Source organism: Cryptomeria japonica, chromosome 10 (assembly GCF_030272615.1).
Source record: "Cryptomeria japonica chromosome 10, Sugi_1.0, whole genome shotgun sequence".
Taxonomy (NCBI): Eukaryota; Viridiplantae; Streptophyta; class Pinopsida; order Cupressales; family Cupressaceae; genus Cryptomeria; species Cryptomeria japonica.
The window spans coordinates 287040720-287061303 of NC_081414.1; the positions used below are offsets into that span (position 1 = coordinate 287040720).

At 33.6% G+C, this 20584-nt stretch overlaps 1 protein-coding gene across 1 annotated transcript; it reads right to left on the minus strand.

Moving 5' to 3' along the window:
• Positions 1-11429: 11429 nt before the first annotated feature.
• Positions 11430-13305, minus strand: LOC131859678 (anthocyanidin 3-O-glucosyltransferase 7-like). The gene is made up of 2 exons (XM_059213715.1): positions 12645-13305; positions 11430-12557 (listed from the first exon to the last, which is right to left on the minus strand). Exons 1-2 carry the CDS (start codon positions 13222-13224, stop codon positions 11635-11637), a joined length of 1503 nt encoding a protein of 500 aa, XP_059069698.1. The 5' UTR covers positions 13225-13305; the 3' UTR covers positions 11430-11634.
• Positions 13306-20584: the final 7279 nt, after the last annotated feature.

The following is a 20584-nucleotide window of genomic DNA, read 5'->3' on the forward strand; positions in this document are numbered from 1 at the left end:
GATAACGAGAGGGGAGGGAGAGAGAGAGAGGGAGAGGTAGGGGGAGAGAAAGAGAGAGAAGGGGGAGAGAGTGATAATAGGATAGGATAAGGAGGGAGGGAGAGAGAGAGAGAGAGAGAGAGAGAGTAGGAGAAGGAGAAGAGGGTGAGAGACTCAGTAAAGAGAAGTGTGAGGGGGAGAGAGATGAGATAGAACTCAAGGAGGATAATTAGGGCTCGGAATAGACAAAGACGGTGATGGGGGAAGGAAGATGAGAGAGATGAAAAGAAGAGATACATGCATGTATGCAAACATATATACATATATCTATATAAATATATGTATATATAACTATAGATATGCATATATACATATATAAACACATATTATATATGTATGTCTATACATATGTGTAGTATATGCTAAGTTTACAAGCATACATTTTGATGTCTTCATAACCCGTATGGGTTTTGTGAAACTCAAAATGATGTTTTTCATAACCCGTACTAGTTTTGTGAAAATATAAATAATGGTTTTTCATAACTCGTACGGGTTTTGTGAAACTCAAAATGTTGTTTTTCATAACCCATATTGGTTTTTTGAAACTCAAAATTATGATTTTTCATAACCCATACGAGTTTTGTGAAACTCAAAATGATGGTTTTAGTTCTACATAACCCGTACGAGTTATGTAGAACTATGAATGGTACTTTTTATTTTTCAAAACCTGAGCGGGCTATCTTGCACATTAGAACCTGTGCGGGTTTTGGCTTGGTAAGAGGGTTGGAAAATGACCCTAAGGCTTGCAAGCCCATTTTCGCTCCATTTTTGTCCCTTTACACGTTTTTTCATCTTCCAACATGATTTCTCGACTTCATCATCATCATGTTTACAAATGATCAAGTGGGTATCTTTAAAATTACCACCATAATCTCACACATCTTCTCATCTTTCTGACCATATAATTTTTTTTATTTTTAGACAACATTAGCATAGTAAACTATAATTTTCTTTACTAGTGCCTTGACAATCCTCACAGACATACGTCTACCATTTTTTTAATAACTTTTGATATAATCGACCAAATTCAAAATAAATTACATATTATTGTTCTACACTAGATTCTATACAATTTTTTTTAAAAAATTTCATTTTCGATTATTTTGATGCAAGTTATGCCTAGCGCGAATGAACAGGTACCAAATTTTCAGGATGTGGTCACTTCAAAAAATCATTAAAAAAAATACTCAACTAAAAATTACAAAAAAATACACTTCTAGATCTAAATATTACCTATCATCCTACTAAAGGGTTTTGTAAAATACTAAATCTAATTATATATTTTCAGTGCACAAAAATAGCTATGTTATGTTTTTTTGAAAAAATCAGGAACAATTTTTTCATTGCGAGAGAGGTTTGACCCTCTTAATCTTATCCAATTTTTAAAAACTTTAGTAGTTTAGAAACTAGATTTAGAGTACTACAATTCTTATTCTTTTCTCAACTCCTAGTTTTGAGTGTGTGACCTTCGAATATCTCTTTGAAGTTCAGGTTTACTTGTTTTCAGAAAAAAAAAGTGGCCACTTATACCCCCTTTTTTTTTCACCATCTTGGTGGACTTACCCAGCTGAAAAATCCTTGACACAAGACATGAACAACCATGAAAACCACCACATGATAACATTTAATAATCTGGTCAAAGACTTACAGTTTTGAGAATAAATGCGAATACAGTAATTAAACACGCATCTTTTCTAGTCTAGATTGACAATGATTTCCATTTAGTTTAAAAAGTCAATTGACCAAGGTTTTCTAGTTCACCTTAATTTCAATTTACATCATATATATAACCATTACACAATAAACTAAACACCAAAATTTCATATATATAATTATACATATTTTCTAATACATATAAAAATATAACTTAATTTATATCTCTAAATTACTAATATTTATGTTTCTCCAAAATAAAAATATTATTAAATTCTCAACTATAACTATTTTTTTCATTTTCTATATTATTTAATCCACAAATTAATATATATATATATATATATATATATATATATATATATATATATATATATATATATATATATATATATATATATATATATATATTAAATTAAATATTAATTAAATTTTTTTTTTTTAAAACTTTAATAAGTAAAACTTCAAGCACCATACGGTGTTGTTGCCCATGTGGGGGTTGGCCCACATGAGTGGGTTGCAGCGCTCCCCACTGTATGGGGACAATGCTGCCCAACTATGGGGACAACACTCCCCATTGTGGTGCTTGGGGTCGAGCCCCAGGCTCCCCTACGCACCATGTAAAAAATAATAATTTCATTTTTAATTAATTTTTTTAATAATATTTTCTTTTAATTTTAAAAAAAAAAAACCCAAAGTTTCTTGCAAACAGGCAAACTCCGAAAATTAACAAACTAAGAAAGTTTACAAACTCAAAAAAAATTCTGAGTCAAAATAATAACAATAAATTAAAAAAAAAAAATTTAATAATACTTTTAAAATCAAACCCCCAACATATAGTAAACTCAGAAATTTTCCGAGACAATAAACAGAGAATGAATCAATTTTTAAAAAAAACAATTCCACTTCCAAGCAACTAAATCTGGGCAAATTTTGCCAGCATAACCCCATACAAGGGTGAATTTCAACAGATTAAAACTTTTCCCCTAATCAATCTCTCCACAAACATACTAAATTTCTATTTTATGAACAAATTAAAAATTTCTAAAATGAACTCTTTTTTCAAAAACACAGTGAACAACCATTTACAAATTTTAAATTGAAAACCAATTCTTTCAACAAACAAATCAGAAATTGATTGGAGAATTTGAAATGAAACAGAAGAGGGTTTAAATTTCAAGTTTAAATGCAACCCTTCCTTTTCCAACAAAACTAAAATGAGTTTGCAACCAGATGATTTCAAACACACAGAGATTTTCTTCAAATTAATAAATTTTGAAAACAAAGGTTTTACAAACACCAACCTTAATAAGCTATCTTGGAAGATAATCTAAGAAGAGCTAAGTCTTAAAACTGAACAAATTTATCAACTAGAGATGAAGACCAATTTTCCAACCAAAAACTTCTCTTCTTTCTGCCCATGAAAAACACAGATAAATAGAAAATTTTTAACCTAAAAGTTTATTCTAGGTTAAAATTATTTCTAACCAATCAAAACTTTTCTCATAAAGTGCATTTCCGAAAATGCCTTTCTCCTCAAAATTCCATTTTCCAATTTAAACTAAAACTAAAATTTTCATTTCAAAAAGTCAATGAGGGAGATATTTATTTTTCCAATTTCTATTTAATCTTTTCAAAAATGCATACACATGATTTAATTACACAATTAAAATAACAATTAATCAAATTCCATAATTTAATTAATTGATCCAATTGATTTAACAATTTATAATACTAAGGGGTCGCAATTGACGTTTATCCCTTTATTTAAATATGCAAATAAAATACATTTTCTAATTAAATACTTTAATATCTAATAGTTAATTTCAGAAATGCATAACACACAACTCAAGTAAACCAGATAAACACATGACCTGCATACCAGACATAGGTAACTGACAAACGACTGACAATGCTCACTATTGAGCTTGGCTAGGGTTAAAAGGTAGGGCCTTACAACTATTTCCTCCACTTCCATTAGGTCAATAAGGTATGATCAAACCTGTGAAGCCAGGTGGAGACGATACCCCATACCTACATAGTACTTGTACCTATAATTCCCTACATCAACGAACCACATATGCATATATATACTGTAGACACCCAAATTTATCCACTTAATTAAATAAATACTTAATATTTATTTGATTATTTAACCATCAATCAATAAATTAATATTTAATTAATTCATCTTAACCCTCTTCTCCTATTAATTAAATAAATAAATCATTTTAAAAAAAATACATTAACATTTATTTAAATCGGCTTTATCCTCCACCCACTTGCATTTTCCTACAAATGCAAGTTGCACAACTATTTTAAATAAATATATTATTTATTTAAAATCTTATTTATCTTCACCCACTTGAAACCTTTAATGGCTTCCCTTAAAGTCTTCAAACGTAATGGCTTCCTTCTAGAGTCTTCTCAAGCCTTTAATGGTTTCCCTTAAAGTCTTCAAACTTAATGGCTTCGTTCTAGAATCTTCTCAAACCTTTAATGGTTTCCCTTAAAATCTTCAAACTTAATGGCTTCTTTCTAAAGTCTTCTTAAGCCTTTAATGGCTTCCCTCAAAGTCTTCAAGTATTTAATGCTTTATCTTCCTTTTTCTCAAGCAAATAAATTAATATTTATTTAAATATCTATCCAAATGTAAATTACACCATTTAATTGAAATAAATTATTTTATTTTAATTGAAAAATCCCAAAATTCCTTTTGACTCATGGGTCTCTTCAAAGTATTTATTTCTTTGACTAAGGTAACCATTTAACCCTTGCACATTCATTTATCCCTTAGATAAAAGGAATATCTATTAAACTAACCGAACCCCCTAGGGTAACCATCATGTCCCCTCAAGCATTTAATGCTCCTTATCTCTCCTCTCAATCCTCCTCATGGTGACACTTGTCAACATGAGATTGGATTGAAAGTCTCACATGGATTGAATATGTTTCAATCCTAACCCTTGTTAAGATTTCTCAATCTTAACCTTTCATTTCCCCATTTCTTCTATAAATATAACCCTTATCCTCAAGCAAAGGAGGAAGAATTAGAGTATTGTTACTATACTAGTGTTAGCATAGAGCTTTCTCATAGCATCACTATCTACACTTGCATACCATTTGTTTATCATATCCAACCATCTTGAATCTCCATATGGCATCCATGGCTAGTGCTAAAAGCTGAGAGCTACACTCATTTGGGACTTGGAGAGGGGAGAAACAAGGGAGAAGTATCAAAAGGCATCATGGAAGCATCTTAGGGAGACTCTTCTCCTTTCTTTTGTTTTGTTAAACTTTTTTCATGCTTTTTGAAATATTTTTTGATATGTTTGGAATGGTTTTTAGTTCTTTATTTTCGTTTTATGGTTGAAACTAACTTATTAACATTGAAATTTGTTGTTGCCTTGTCCCCATTTCCACAACATCATATACAACCATAGTAAACACTGCATGAACAATATACATTATAACTCAAATTAAAGCATAACATATCATAGCATAATGTTTGAGTAAAATATCACAATATAAAGTATCCACTTATATCCACTAAGAAAATCAACTGAAGTCAAAACATGAATCTAAAAAGTCTGATCGAGGGAGGGGCACTACATAGATGGAGATGGAGAAGAAAAGGGGGGAGAGAGAGAGAGAGGGGGGGAGGGGGCTAGGAAGGGAGGTAGGAAGGAAGAGTGAGAGTGAGAGAGGGAGAGAGATGAATATAGATGTAGAGATGAAGATATAACAAGAGAGGAAGAGGGAGAAAATTAGAGAGAGATAGAGGGAGAGATAAAGATAGAAATAGATAGTTAGATATAGAGATCTAGATAGAGAGGAAGAGATAAAAAGATATGAAGGACGAGGGAGAGGGAAGGATACATGGATATAGATGGTGAGATAAAGTGATAGAGATGTAAGGAGATATAGAGAGGATGGGAGGGAGAGAGACAAACAAATAGAGAGTAGAGAGACAAATTTTAGGAAGTTGTGTGTTGCTTTTTATTTTCAGTTAAGGTTTTGTAAAGCAACCCAACTTTAAATTGTGCAAGCAACTTTGAAGAAAAATTTAATAAGAATTTTAAAGTGATTCCCTTATGAAACTCATTTTACATACCATGAATAAATATAACTACAAATCATTTCACAATTTTTTTAATAATGTCTATAATTTTTAACTTTAAAAAAAATATATATTTAAAATTAAAAATTTATATTTTATTATATTTGATTGTTATAAAAATTAAAAAAATATTAAATGATTAAAAAATTTTAAAAATATTATTTTCACTAGATGAGAGAATCTTATCCAAAAGGGTATATTTTTTTTTGGATAATCATAAATTTAGTAAACAAAAGGTGACTCGGAATGAAAACTACCAAATTCACCTATGTTGGACTTAAAAATATTATTACGAGAAAAATATATATCAAAATTTAATTTAATTTTTTTAACATTGCATATATATGTCCTTTATTTGGAAAATTAAAATCAGCAAAAAATAAGTTCATTTTCATTTTTTTTGGTGATGCTGACTAGAACCCCTGATTTTTAGTATTTTTTTAGCAATAAAAATCTGTCTTTAAATATATAAAAAAATGTCAATTTTTTTGAATTTTTTTAAAAAAATAATAGACATAAATTTCATTAATATTTCTATATTTGATTAGTTTACATCATTTTGAAATTCAATTTAGAAATGTCACTTTTATGCAGTCGAAGTTAAATAGTTTTAGTTGTGTTGGCCACTTCCTTTATAAAAGTGTGACACAACATTGTGCTTTTACCCACATATAAAATAATCAATGCCATTCTGGTATCAAAGTATCACACATAACACAATCTCTCCAAGTAAGCTATCAATGAAAACATTTAAAAGACTCACTTGTGTGCCACTTTCATGACGATTGGCTTCTTGATATCCAAACCACTACTTGCATTCTCACTTCCTCCAATACTGCCAGTATTGTTATCATATCCAGCTTCATTCTTACTTTGCAGTATTTTGGTTCCGACTGCCACTACTGCTGCTACTTGACTGTAAGGCATAACTCATTTTCTCAAAGATCTAATATGTTATAAACAATAGCAAAGTAAAGAATGATAAGAAATTGTATTGTGGCTTTCTAGAATTCTCTTCTCTCTATGATGTATTGAAAAAATGAGACTATTTGTAATAACAACATTTGAAGAAATATACACTGAAACCATCAACCACCCTGCCACGAATGTTACCCTGAAAAATAATCAAAACCAAACAGATAAATTTTTAAAATAAAACAACTTACCAGCCAAAATATTTCTTAAAATGCTAAGACATGGCAATAACAATGCTTTGCTTCAATGTCAACCATCTCTTTCCTCTTCAGAGAACCCAAAAAGCTATTTCCTTTTGTTAGGCTCCATAATCCCCTGCTTATCAAGATATTCAAAGAGAAATGCTCATGCCATGTTCCAAAGATCCCAGATGTTGGCGAAGGTTGTAGAATTTGTCTTTATCCTTACCAATTGCACTCGGTTCAACCTTTTCAACAAATCCATTGTGTGCATATCCTACAATCATTGCAGTCAACAACATCCCTTTTACTCTAGGCATTCTATCAAACAATTCACCTACCTTAAGTATATTTTAACACAACTTATTTGCAAGCAAGTTCCGACTAAATTTATGATAAGAGGTTCTTTTGTAGTGGATTCTAAGCCCAACACTAAGAGGGTCATCACAACCAATCCCAAGAAGTAAATATTACAAAATTAGAAACCTATAAAAAAAAGGGAATTAAGCTTATTAAAAACTTGCAAACTGCAAGAGTTGCATAATCTCTACTTGTATTTGAGGTTCATATATGGGCAGAGGAGCTACAATTAGACAAATCCATGTCTTCCCTGCTAAAGCATGCCCTTCCAAATGCTTCAAAATTTTGGGAAAGAGGGTTCAAATGTAAACGTATGTAAGCGTAGCACTGACGATAAGGTGATGGTGACTCCCAATGTCTGGTAAACTAGGAACGTGGGTTGTAACCTAAAGGAGATTACCTCCAAGGGTGAATACTTGAGTAGACCCACCACTTGAACATAAAGTTGGGTATTCTACACGGACAATGGCGATGAATGAGATTAACATCACCTCCCGATGGATCGGTGAGGTGTGTTGCAGTAGTTGGCAAATACTCCTAAACCAATGAGGTGAAATAGCTAGGTTTTGCTTAGGATGACTTTAGGGTGATTAGAGAGTCCCAAACAAGTGAAACAAAGTAATTAAATGTTGCATTGTGAGTTGTCTATAATAGTAAAGGTTCTCATTGAGTTGATCATGTATAAGAGGGTGTTAAGCTCTTTGCAAAAGCTTTAAATGTGTCAAGCTGATCTTGAAGGATGAATGCAAAAGTTGGGTGTTATGTAGGGCATGCACTTAAATTTTCTTAAACATGGAGGATGTTAGAAAGAGCTCAAATCTATGTAGGAAATGTGTCAAGTTGAGCTTGAAGGATGCATATGGAAGTAGTGTGTTATGTAGTGCACACACTTAAGGTTTCCTAAAAATGGAGGATGTTCGAAAGAGGTCTAAGACCTCAAGTCCCATGAGAAATGTGTTTAGTGGCTTGTTAGAAATGGTCCCAATGCGAGTGATTGTGGAGGAGCTCACAAATGCAAAGCTCACAAATACTCAAGGAGAACAAGTTACGTGGCAAGTTTAGTACAAATAATAAGAGATTAAGAGGTATGGGACTCTTAATGTTCATAGCGAAGAAAATCCTACACAATTGGAAAATTGTTCTCTAGGCAACTTTTCAATGTGATGCAAGAGTAGGTTCTCAAGTTGCAAGGGAAACTAGAACTTTGAAATTGAGTGCCAAGGGCATAAGCCAATAGGTTTGGTGCAATTCAAATGATTCTATGGTGTATGTTGGAATTAGATGTTAGGGGAGCATCCAAGGGTAACAATGTAGTTTGTTTCACTTAAATAACTCAATTGGAAAGGGAGCTCAATAATTTCAATTTGATGTTTTACAGGGAAGCTAACTCCATGATAGTTGGTATTAAAGTGTTGGAAGGCTATATTTGTAGCTTTGGAGGGCCAAGATTGATACTAGAGTCTTGGAAGGCCATGTTGACCTATTTGCATTATGTTAGGCCATGTGTGTATCAAAGTTAATGGTTTGATGTAAGATGGAATTTGGATCTAACTTGAGATTTTGGTTATTGAGTTGGGACTTGATTGAATAGAACTTGAGGCTTTCACCAAGGACATTAAGAATTAAGAAAAAGTGAGATGATGAAATTTGCCTTCATATCGAGTGGTACATGTTTTAAAATCCATTCGGGGTGAACTAAGATTAAACAATAAAATCAAGGGTGAGGCTCTTGCAAATTAGATGAGTTGCAGCAATGGCTCACATGTGTAAGAAATTACAAGTAGGACTTTTGCAAGTTAATGAATTAGAGCGTGAGGCTATCATAAACAACATTTTGGATGGTTGGACCTTCATTAGTTGCGAACTCTTGATTGGAAGGAGCCTTCCATTATAGAATAAAGTGATGAAGACTTTGAAGGTGTGGTCTATAGTTGAGTATATATGGGAGCACTATTGAGTGGGAATTGGATTTTAGAATGCTAAGGGTATTTGGTTGGGCCATGGATATCATTTTGGGAAACTTGGCGAGGTAAGCATAGTAATATAGAAGAAAGTCTATGCAATTAAGATGAGGTTAAGTGAGTTAGGCTTGCACGCTGAATTAGTATGGAAGTATTAAGAATGCAAAGGTAGCATTAAGAATGTAAAGGATCTAGAACCCATTGGCCAGTCCATTAGGGAAAGGGCACAATGTCCATTTTTTAAAGAGTTTTTCCAAGTGAGATCTAGGAAAATAGGTATATATGCCTAAAATTTAGTGTGGCAACTTAAGTGGAATAAATGATACATATGGCTAACTTGAGGAGTTTGTCCGTCCCAAAAGATTGCAAGAGGGCTTAAGTAGTTCAAGTGGAACTAGGGGTTAAATGTAATGCAATATTGGTAAATTGGTGGTACAATGCTTAGCAAACTTAGGAGTTTGGAAAAACAACATCAAAGAGTCCCATCTAGAATTGTGAAGTAAGGTGCTACTCAAGGAGGAGATATCAAATTGGAGAAGAAAGGAACAAACTAGGGTATAAGAGAATTTTCCCATGCTAAATCTAGAAGCTTGTTAGGGAAGTTAAGCATTGCCTCCAAGAATATTAAGTTGAAAGGCTTGCAAAGTTAGTCTAAAATATGGTGTGGATAGTTCTTAGAGTTCTAAATTGGTACCAAAAGGGGGACTTAAGTGATGAAACATGGTTGGACCATTAAAGTTAGGAACAATAAGGAGTCCAAAGATTGGAAACACATTAAGGGAGACTTTCTGGTGAGTTCTAGAGTGATGAGTAATGGGGCTTAGCACTTTAATGAGGCCAAAATGTTTAACGGATAAGTTTAAATGACAAGTTAATTGGTTCAAGGAGTAAATCAAGCTGAATAACATGATGCGATAGTAAAAGTAGGAGATCATGACAAGATTATGAGAGGCAAACATGAATGATAAGGTCAAAGAGCAATGTGCAATGTGTTTGGACCACTAAATAAGTTGAGTTAGGGGAATGAGAATGCCTTATACATGTGAAATGTGGTTTACATGGAAATAGTGTGGGACATTTATCAAAGGCAACTAGATAATAATTTAGTTTTCATGACCAATAGGACTTGGTATATACGAGTGGGTTATTGGCTATAATTAGATTGGACAAGTCATGGTCTTGGTTAGTAAATGCATTCCTTCAAGGAAGGGCATTGGAAAAATCAAGGAGTTTGATAGATGAATTATGATGAAGGGATATACTAAGTTGAGCATTAAAAACAATAGGTGATTAGAGGAAGAAAAGTTACTAATAGGATTGGAAACTTGCACATTAGGTTAAGGCTTAGGGGGAGTGCTTGTTGATGAGGTGTTATATAATCTAAGCCATGTGGTGGAAGGATGTTGATGAGTTGGAGGTGAAGGATATGAACTTAAGATGCAATGCAAGAGATGATACTTAGGCCAAATAGTCTAGTGCCAAAGGAGTTTCCTATTTTGAGTGAAAGAGAACATGATAGATGCTAATTTCCAATGTCTAGGTAAATAGGGAACATGGATTATGACCTAGGACATTACCTCCACGAGTAAAGAAGAATAGTTCCACCACTCGATCATGGAGTTGGGTGTTTTACGTGGATTTTAGGAATGAATGGAAGTAATCCCACCTCCCTATGGATGGGTGAGGTTTGTCACAAAATTTGGCACATAGTCACAAACCTTTCAAGTAGAGAAGCTAGGCCTTGCATTGGGATGACTCCAAGGCGATTTTAGCGTCCCTAACCAATGTTGGACATAGCATGGCATAAACCCATGGGTTCAAGTTTTCCTTAATAATAAAAGTTCTCATTGAGTTGTGCAAGTCCAAGTGGGTATAATGCTCTTTAGGAAATTTATATCAAATATGTGTCAAGTTGAGCTTTGAAGGATGCATGTGCAAATTGAGTATTATGCAAGGCGTGCACTTAAAGTTATTCGAAAGGTCTACAACATTGAGTCCTATAAAAAGGGGGTGAAATTTCATATTAGACATGCCCCAATACAAGTGACTTTGAAAGAGCTCATAAGTACTCATGAAGTACAAGTCAAGTGACAAATCTTCAATAAAAAAGAGAAAAATCAATCCGCCAATTGCTTTTGACTATAAAACTAAAATAGATCCAAAAACAGTAATATTAAAGAGGGTACACTTATTTCCATGAGAGCTAAATATCGTGAAGGTTTAAGCATTATAAAAACTTGTAAATGTTTATTCGCGCGCTACGCGAGAACAACTAAGATGCATTTCGATGAGGTGAAAACACATGAGTGGATAATAAAATTAGTCCTATCACTATGTTTTTTATAGATCACCCACCTCCCATTTCGTTCACACATTTCATCATAGCTTTGACAAATCGAGTATAACTGGTAGATGAAAACCCCCCTTCTTTCACCGTATTCTTTGCTATGCTGTTCCATTTTCTCGTTTCTTCTCTGACTGCCTTGCCTTCTTCTGTAGCAACTAATCTCTCAATCGCTCCCCTAAACTCCTCTTTCTCTATTAACCCATCATTGTTGGCTTTCAAAGGCAGACCCACCTTCCAAACATGTACAATATATGTGCTGTTAAGAAACTGATCACCGAAATATGGCCAACAGATCATGGGAACTCCCATGGTGATGCTCTCCTGTACAGAGTTCCATCCACAGTGGGTCACAAAACAAGCTATGGAAGGATGAGACAACACCCTTAACTGTGGAGCCCAAGAAACTATGCAACCTCTATCTTTAACCCGATCCAGGAACCCCGCAGGTAAAACGGCAGTGGCCCCATCCATTAGATCCGCCCGCACAACCCACAGAAATGGTCTCTGGGTAGCCTCCAACCCCAGAGCAAGCTCTTCCACTTGCCGGTAATTCAAAATTGCATGACTGCCAAAAGACACATAGATGACAGATTGCTCACTGTGTTTATCCAACCACTCCAAACATTCCATGTCATCTTCCCAAAAACTTGGGGTCGATGTCTTTCTTTCGCAGTCCAGAAACTCGGGAGAAATTAAGGGACCAATGGGATACACACCCACTTCTCTGGACAAATCGTCAACTACACCAGTTTCTAGCTCGTAGAACGTGTTGAACAGAACCCATTCGATCTTAGCCGCTTCTTTTCCTATGCGATTCCCGTACCGAAAAATGTATTCACCTCCGGTTAACCATGGCAGATGAGCAGACTGTAGCGGCGGCATGGAAGGAAGATATGTTTGTGTCGTATCCTCCTTTGGAATACCTTCAACAACAACAGTTACAGACCGTCTTAGACCAGACTAAAAGCTGTGTAATCAAATTAATGAAAAAAACAAATAATTTATTTTACCATCGGAAGGAAGAATCCCAAGGGAGATAAGCTTTGGACTGAAGTAGCGGATGGCGAAGGTGGAAACAAGCGATGTATTTAAAACGGCTAGAGAGACACGATGGAGTTCAGCTACTGGCTGCAGACCACAGCACGTCCAGACATCTGCTATTATGCAAGTCACTTTCTGCTCTTCATCTTTCTCGTTTATGTCTTGAATAAGCTTATCAATTACAGAAGGCCCAAGCGCATTTTCCACTGACCTCAAAAATTTATCTATGTTATTGATTTGGTTCTCTCCCCGGGCGACCTCGAGCGGCTGTCCTCCAGGAACAGAAATCATTCTGATCCTTTCGCTGTTATGATGAATGACTTTGTCCTTGTTTGCTTCAATCATTCGTTGATGGCTATGTTCTGTGCTGAGGAAGGTGATGAAGAATCCATCAGAGACAAGCTTCCAGGCGAGGTGCATCATGGGATTTATGTGGCCCTGTGCAGGAAGAGGAATGAGGAGGGCATGAGGCATCATAGTTTTGCGATTACCGGCACTCATTTTTTCCAGACGAGCGGATGTTCTTAGCAAGTCTTGGCATACAGCCATTTACTTAAACATTAATTTATTGAACGGTCCTCGTCTGAGTTCGACTGTTGAAGCCTTTCAGAATTTCACATGGATTTGTACTGTGTAAAGAAGATAAGATACGGACGGCCAATTTAGCAGGCCGATATTTTGTGCATTGGAAATTTGAATCATCGTTGACGCTTTTACCAAATTTAAGAGTTGTTACAATGTAAATACCAGAAGACCCAACACAACTCTCTCATTCTACGTGAGCATTTTTGTCTGTCAGTAGGGAAAAATGGTAAATGCATGTGGAATTGATTGCTTTGCGCTTTGATTGCAGTCTTCTGTCAGGGCATCTTTACCAGACTCACATAGTGCTGATTAAATTTTGTTCTTTTACTATTCCATTTGATCACGGTTTTACTCTTTTCTGTGCACCCATGTTTTCATTGCGGTTTACTCCTTATTCATCAACTTTTTAATTATGAACGTGGTTATTCTTCATATAAAATAGTAATTTGTACAATAGCAAAAATAATCAAATTGTCCAATCTTCTTAATTTATCTTTAGAGTGGTATTAAAACTCAAAAAATCAATTGAAAAACGATTGTGTTATGATAGATTCTAACTACTAACTTTAAAGAAACAAAAAAAAAAGATAATTAAAAGCCCATTAATAAATTACACATTCATAGGTTTCTTTTATCAGTATATAATGAGTTATAAGCTTCTTCTCTAAATAATTTTTTTACTACCATTACATTGTATCCAACATTGACATAATTCAAATTTGTCCCAATTTATGATGACTTGTATGCAACCTCTAAAATGCACATTTGAACATATTTATTAATTAATTGAAGTAAAAAATTTGTTGTATTAAATGAATTTAAGTAATTAATAAATATAGTCTAATGTGCGGTCATATGGTTGGATAGACATTTGCCAATTTTATCTTGTTTTGCACACTCACACATGCACAATAGTTAGATTTTCAATATTTTAATCACTCTTATTCCAGTTTATGTCATTAAAGTAATAATCATATTTAGAACAAATTGTTATTTTTCACTTTTTGCATAGTCTTCATGCAATAGGTTGAGAACATGGGTAGACATGCATGCATATCTTAGTCCTAGACATATAGGCTAAGCATACACACTCTCCAATCTTTTTTGATTAGTTGTTTTGAGAAGTCAACAAACTAATAGAAGGAGCTTGACATGAAGACAAGTTTCCAAATAATTGCATCAAATTCTTTTATTTGATTACACATAAAACTATTTATTTTAATTCGAATACATTTTAAATTTATATTGTGAAATCTTTAAACATTTATTTATAATTTCAAGTCTATTTCTAATTATTGTCTTCTAAATAATAATATCCCATAAAAACAAACACAAAACACAAAACCAATATAGTAACAATAATAACACTTTCTAGAAACTAGTACTTGCACCAAAAGGAGGTGCAAGGGTTACGTCAATAGAAATTTATATAGAATACACTTTATATGTGCATAAAAGATAAAGTAATTTAATTTATAATATTTTATGTATAGAATAGTTTTGTTTTTTTGGTTATCGACTTAACAATTTTACACCAAGAACGTAGGCACAATTTTTTTGTAGTTGGGTAGATGAATTAGACAAAGAAATAACTAAATATGAGCTTGAAATCTATTCACGTGATGGAAACTACTTCGTTGAGCACAATACATTCTATGGCTTATTTAAATTGTAATGGTAATTTCCCTATGATATAGACAAAGGTGAGTTTGAGCCCTATTCACACATTGAAAATAACATCTTTGAGCCCTATTCACACATTGAAAATAACTCAATGTGTTCACTTGCAATGAAATTATATTTATACTATTGATTTGGCATGTGCCCAATTTATCATAAGAAAATGGTAGGAATCAAATATTTACAGTGAGAATAGTGCAATAATTATGACAAGAAAAAAGATAATAAAAAAGATGTAGACAAATTCCAAGGAAGGCTTGTCTAAAATGAAGTAAATAAATGATCAATCAATGACAAGGGGAACACAAAATTGGGCAAGAGATGAGGTAGATGTTCACATTGAAATTTCTTAGTGAGCAAGAGTAGCATGAAATACCTTAATGAGAATGCAACTTATAACCCAACCAATGAATGATAACATTGTAGTTGCAAGCCCAAGAGGGAAATGGTGAAACATATAGGGATCATTTCTTACCATGATTGGTAGGTCATCCAAGGTCATGAGTTTTCTACTACATCTTTACCACATAAATTGAGAAATCCATACCATAACTTGAAGTAATTTGATAGCCAATTACAAATTAATGAAATGAAAAACAAGAAAGTATTGTAAATTATACATGTGGTTGAAGAGTGACAAAGAACTCAATATGGGCTATATACAGTTGTTGTAGTTTTTATATAGTGATAAAAGAAATATTGGAAATATATTTGAATTCGAAGTAGCTACAATGAATAGGCTTAAAACTTGTTACATTTCAAGCAAGGGATCTAATGTCATTGTTTTACATATTTGATATTCATTATTAAAAAATAATAATAATTAAAAATTTTCTTTTTCTATATCGATTGGCTCTATATCTATATTGGATGATAAAAGAAGAATCTTATGGTTAGATGACAAAACAAAGGCATTAGGGAGAAAAATTGATGACTAATTTTATTGACTTGTGAAAAACAAAAAATTAAACAAGAATATATGTATATTATATTTTATTAATCAAAACATACATCTTTGTATCTTATTACACATTTGCTTCGCTCACTTACTTCCTAGTGAAATCATTCAATTTACAATAACTATAGATCATACTAGCATAAACCTTTCACTCAATGAAATTCACAAAATAGCCTAGGTTGCATAGAACAAGAGCAATCTATTAATAAAGTGAAATAGTGCAAGGCCTATCATGTTGATCTATGCTACATCCTAATGAAATAAAATTTTACTAATCCGAATCATGTAATAGCTCATTTCAAGCAATATGATCATTTGTTGGAGACAATTTCTTTACTAACAAAGGTAACCTAAGTTTTTCATAGGACAAGTAGATTGTTTTGTACCACATGTGAAGCTAAAGAGAACATATGACAGGTACAAACACTTTGTAGACAATCATATGCTCATTTGGAATGGAACATTGAGTAGCCACAACAATTACCATGCCTCTATTGCTTGTTATAGAATGACATATCACAATTGATTCACTAAGGTTCTAGGTTATTAAGGCTCACTCTAATGAAGATCTAAGACTTCACAAAATGACTATTATTCATTTATATTCACTAATTTAAGTGCAAACTTGATTTAATGTTTAGAGATTTCAAACTAATAAAATTTGGCGTGATGGAATTTAGACAACTTGAATTCTAATGTCTAAATTTGTGTAAGGATGAATAGTATTTAGAAAATCATTCCAAAAATTTGAAGGTAGGTAACTAAAAAGATCAACAAATTATGGCATCCATTCTAAGGCTACACCATCTCTACTTTCTATGGATAGGATGAGGCCATTGATTGAATGATGCTACTTCGTACCCAAATTCAAAATCGCCAAAGTGTTGAATAATTTAGGATCCTATAATTTCCACATTCCAATATAGCATAAAGAAGTGTTTTGAAAAGAAAAAAGAATCAAACTTTCAGTATTCTATTATTTAGAAAATCAATTCTCGTTCATAAGCATCTAAAATAGAAAATTATTGCTCACCTTATCATTACCAGACTTGGGTTTGGGTGAAAACCCCACACAATATAGCCTATCGGCTAACTAACTAATATAAAATATTAATATATCGTTAACATATTAACAAAGTGTATATTTTATTGTCTTATAATTTTTTGATACAATCTTGATTTATACAATCTTCAACATGTGCAAAATATTTATATTACACATTTTCTTATAGTGAGATGAAGGAAAGATTTGTAACAATATCAAATTTAAGGATTTTGTAGTCTATGATTATGTATGCTTGTATAAGATGACCCTAGATAATTCTTTATGGTTGTTTATTTATTTCATTCCTACGTATTAAAAAAATAAGTTAGTGGATTTGTATCATAAACGCATAGTAGGTCTTACATAAAAAGTAAAAATTGTAAAAAAAATTAAAAGTTTGTGTTAAGAAAAGGAATTATAGGTGAGAATATAATATTGGTACCATAGAAAAACTGCTTGATGCAATGATATATGAATATCAAGACATGCACATGTACAACATGAAGTTGTGAATATATTAAGTTTGAGTTTCCTTCCATAAAGAATATACTATAAAAATTGTATAAAAAAAAAGAAGAATAAATTGAAAGTTTATCTAAAGAATGTTGTATTGGAAATTGTGTACATGTACTCATTATAATGGCAAAAGATGTAGTAAGGACTCTTCTTCCTCCTTGATATTTGTTTATGGATTTTTTTCATTCTTGAATATCAATCAAAAGATAACGGTGTTTCTATTCTAAGATTATTTACTAATTTGACTCTAGATATAGCTCTGAAAGTTAAATCTTTTTCATTATTTTCAATTGTTGCTTTATTGAGCATTTGTCCTTGAATTTTATGTATGCTAATTGCTCATACCATGAATAGTTGTATTTGTTTATAATTACCTAGAGATATGGGTGTTATAGGTATAATTTTTGGTTCATCTTAGTTCCTAGCTAGGCTTTTATAATTATCATATCATACTACTACATACATAAGTAAATTAGATGGTTTAGAGCCAATTGTGTACATAATTTCTAGTACCTCCCTAGGAGACCCATTCACAAGCTATGGTTGAAACCACATTTATGTTGTTAACATGATTTGTTGGCCTTTATGCATTGTTCAAGTAGTTTAAAAATGCAATTTTAATGTAATGAGTGTTTCCTTATCCATAGTATTAATTGGCATGCATTTTTCTTTTGAAAGTGGAAAAAATAGCCAATATCAATATTTTAAGATACATAATCAACTAAAAAATGAAAATTATTCAACGACAAATTAAATTGTGTGTATAAAAGAATGATAGTTAAATTGTTTTTCCAACTACCAAAATGAATGTTAATCAAAGATAAATTAAATTATTTGTATGAAAGTTCATAAGACTTAAGTTTCTTTTCCAACCACCAAATGAATGATTATTTGCATTGAAATACTTCAAAATTCTACATATCTGCACAATACTTCGCCAGACCTAAATTTATCATTTTATCAATAATAAAGATCACAAATTAATCAAACTTATTACAAATTAGTGAAAATCTTGTAACAATACCTTCAATTAAATTGTAATGAGCAAATACAAGTGGAAGTAATTAATAATGTGAATGCGTGGGAAGAGTAGTTGATACTCACATTAACTTTGCAAACAGTTTTTCAGATAAAATGAAATCCCATCCAACAATGACAAGATAACATAAGGACACAATCACGGAAATTCATCTAAATTAAGAGTTAAATTATTAAGTTAGAGGACTATATCGCCCCCAAAAAATAATAATTTAACTCTGACTAAATCTGCATTGTAGTGCAATAAATTATGGACTAATGCTTTTACATTAAACTCATGTTCATTATGAATATATCCTAGCGTAATGATGATATTAAAGAAAAAATTTAAAATATGAAAAACTCTTTCAAAGATTCAACAACGCTTGAATGAACCATGTGTTTTTTATTAAAAAAGCAATGAGAACAAGGGCACTGACCCTTTACATAGCAAAACTATTAAAGATCATAGCACAGAAACAACAATTAACAACAACTATCAGCAAAAAGGAACCAAGTCTTTAGAAATCAGAAACAACAACAGAAAACAAAAACAAACTACAGGGGTGCCTTGCACACCCCAGTGGCATCCATAACAATGTCCATTTGTTAGACATAAACTTGTAGAGGTCCCCAGCCTCCTGCTTTTCCTCCTCAGTGTCTGCATAGCTTTCCCTCAGTAGAGAGAGGGTGAGCGCGGAACTATGTAAAACCTGCACATGGAATTTGTTCAGGCCCACCATTTGGGCTTCCCAAGCCTCCATCTTGTTCCTGAGCTGATTGACATCCTCCTTGATAGTTTGCAGATCAAGAATAGGGCCGAGGTTTTCAATTCTCTGCGTGATGTCCAACACATATGTGCTCAAATTTTTCATTTGTTGGAGAGTAGGGACCTCCTGGGGGTTCTCAGCAACCAATTCATCCATAGTTTCTTCAGTCTCTTTGGGCACGCCACCAGCAAGGGAGTTATCACTATCATTAACCAGACCCATCAGGGGGACAAAATGCATCACCTATTCAACCATATTAAGATCCGAATCCAAATTACTAGATTCCAGAGCTTTTCTATCAGGGATTTCCATGCCCATAAGACCCTTAGTGTATGTGTTCATAGGGGTCGTATCCTTATCATCAATGAGGTCCTGGGTTTTCATTTCAGAGATACTCATGTCAACAGTGCCAACAATGGTCGAGACCATGGGGTCCCTAGTCACATTAACATCCACAACATCCCCATTAGGGGCCCCATAGTGGTATTAGGGCTCTCCTCCTTGTCCCCAATGGGGTCCTCCTCAGAGTCCACATTCTTGATCACCGGGGTCTTCTTTTTGCGGCCTTTGGAAGCAAGTCTAGAGGATCTCCTTTTAACCTCGGAATTCAGGGAGGGGTTGTCGTTCTCATCGTCCTCAAAGGAAGAATTGTCATCATAGACAATGCATTTGCATTTAGCGGGGGTTTTGCTTTTGCCCTTGGGCAGGGAGTGAGAAGCACTGGGAGAAGCAGGAAGAGTTAAACTAGGGGAGACTGCCGATAAGGAAACAACCGAGGCATAAGCAGGCAGGGATATGGTGGTCATAGCAAAGTTGTCATGGGGATATTGGAAGAATCTAGGGAAAGCCATAGATAGGGTCGCAAGCTGCTAGGGAGTCGACATGGGGGGTTGACAGAGCGAAAGATTCCAGGGGGGTAGAGAGCCGCATGGAATTTATACAACCTGTAAATAAGGCCCTAGTGGAGGAGGAAGGGAGGCTTATCCCAATGCTTGGGGTCCATAGTGTCTTTAACAGAGCTCTCTAAAGAGTGCAGTGAATAAAACGGTTGACAAAGCAAATCATTGTTACAGAAGTGATTGAGGAGGGGCAAATGGTAGTAGTAGAATACCTTATACCTGCCTTTGAGAATGAAGTATTTCATGATCATGAAGTAGATCATGTTCCACGGGTCCTTGAGCTCCTCCCGAGAAAACCCACCTTGCAGCTTGATGGGTTCTTCGCAGTTAAAGAAGAACCGTTTCAAACCTTCACTGTTTGCAACATGACTGGTATGCTTCTAGCAGCGGCCATCAAGGGTCAACTTCGTAGCTTAGGCAATAGTCTCCTCAGAGACAT

Coding starts and splice junctions, on each gene's coding strand:
- LOC131859678 (XM_059213715.1), bottom strand. CDS start 13,224: ATGGCTGTATGCCAAGACTTGCTAAGAACATCCGCTCGTCTGGAAAAA. Junction 12,558..12,644: donor TGGGATTCTTCCTTCCGATG/GTAAAATAAATT, acceptor TTGTTGTTGAAG/GTATTCCAAAGGAGGATACG.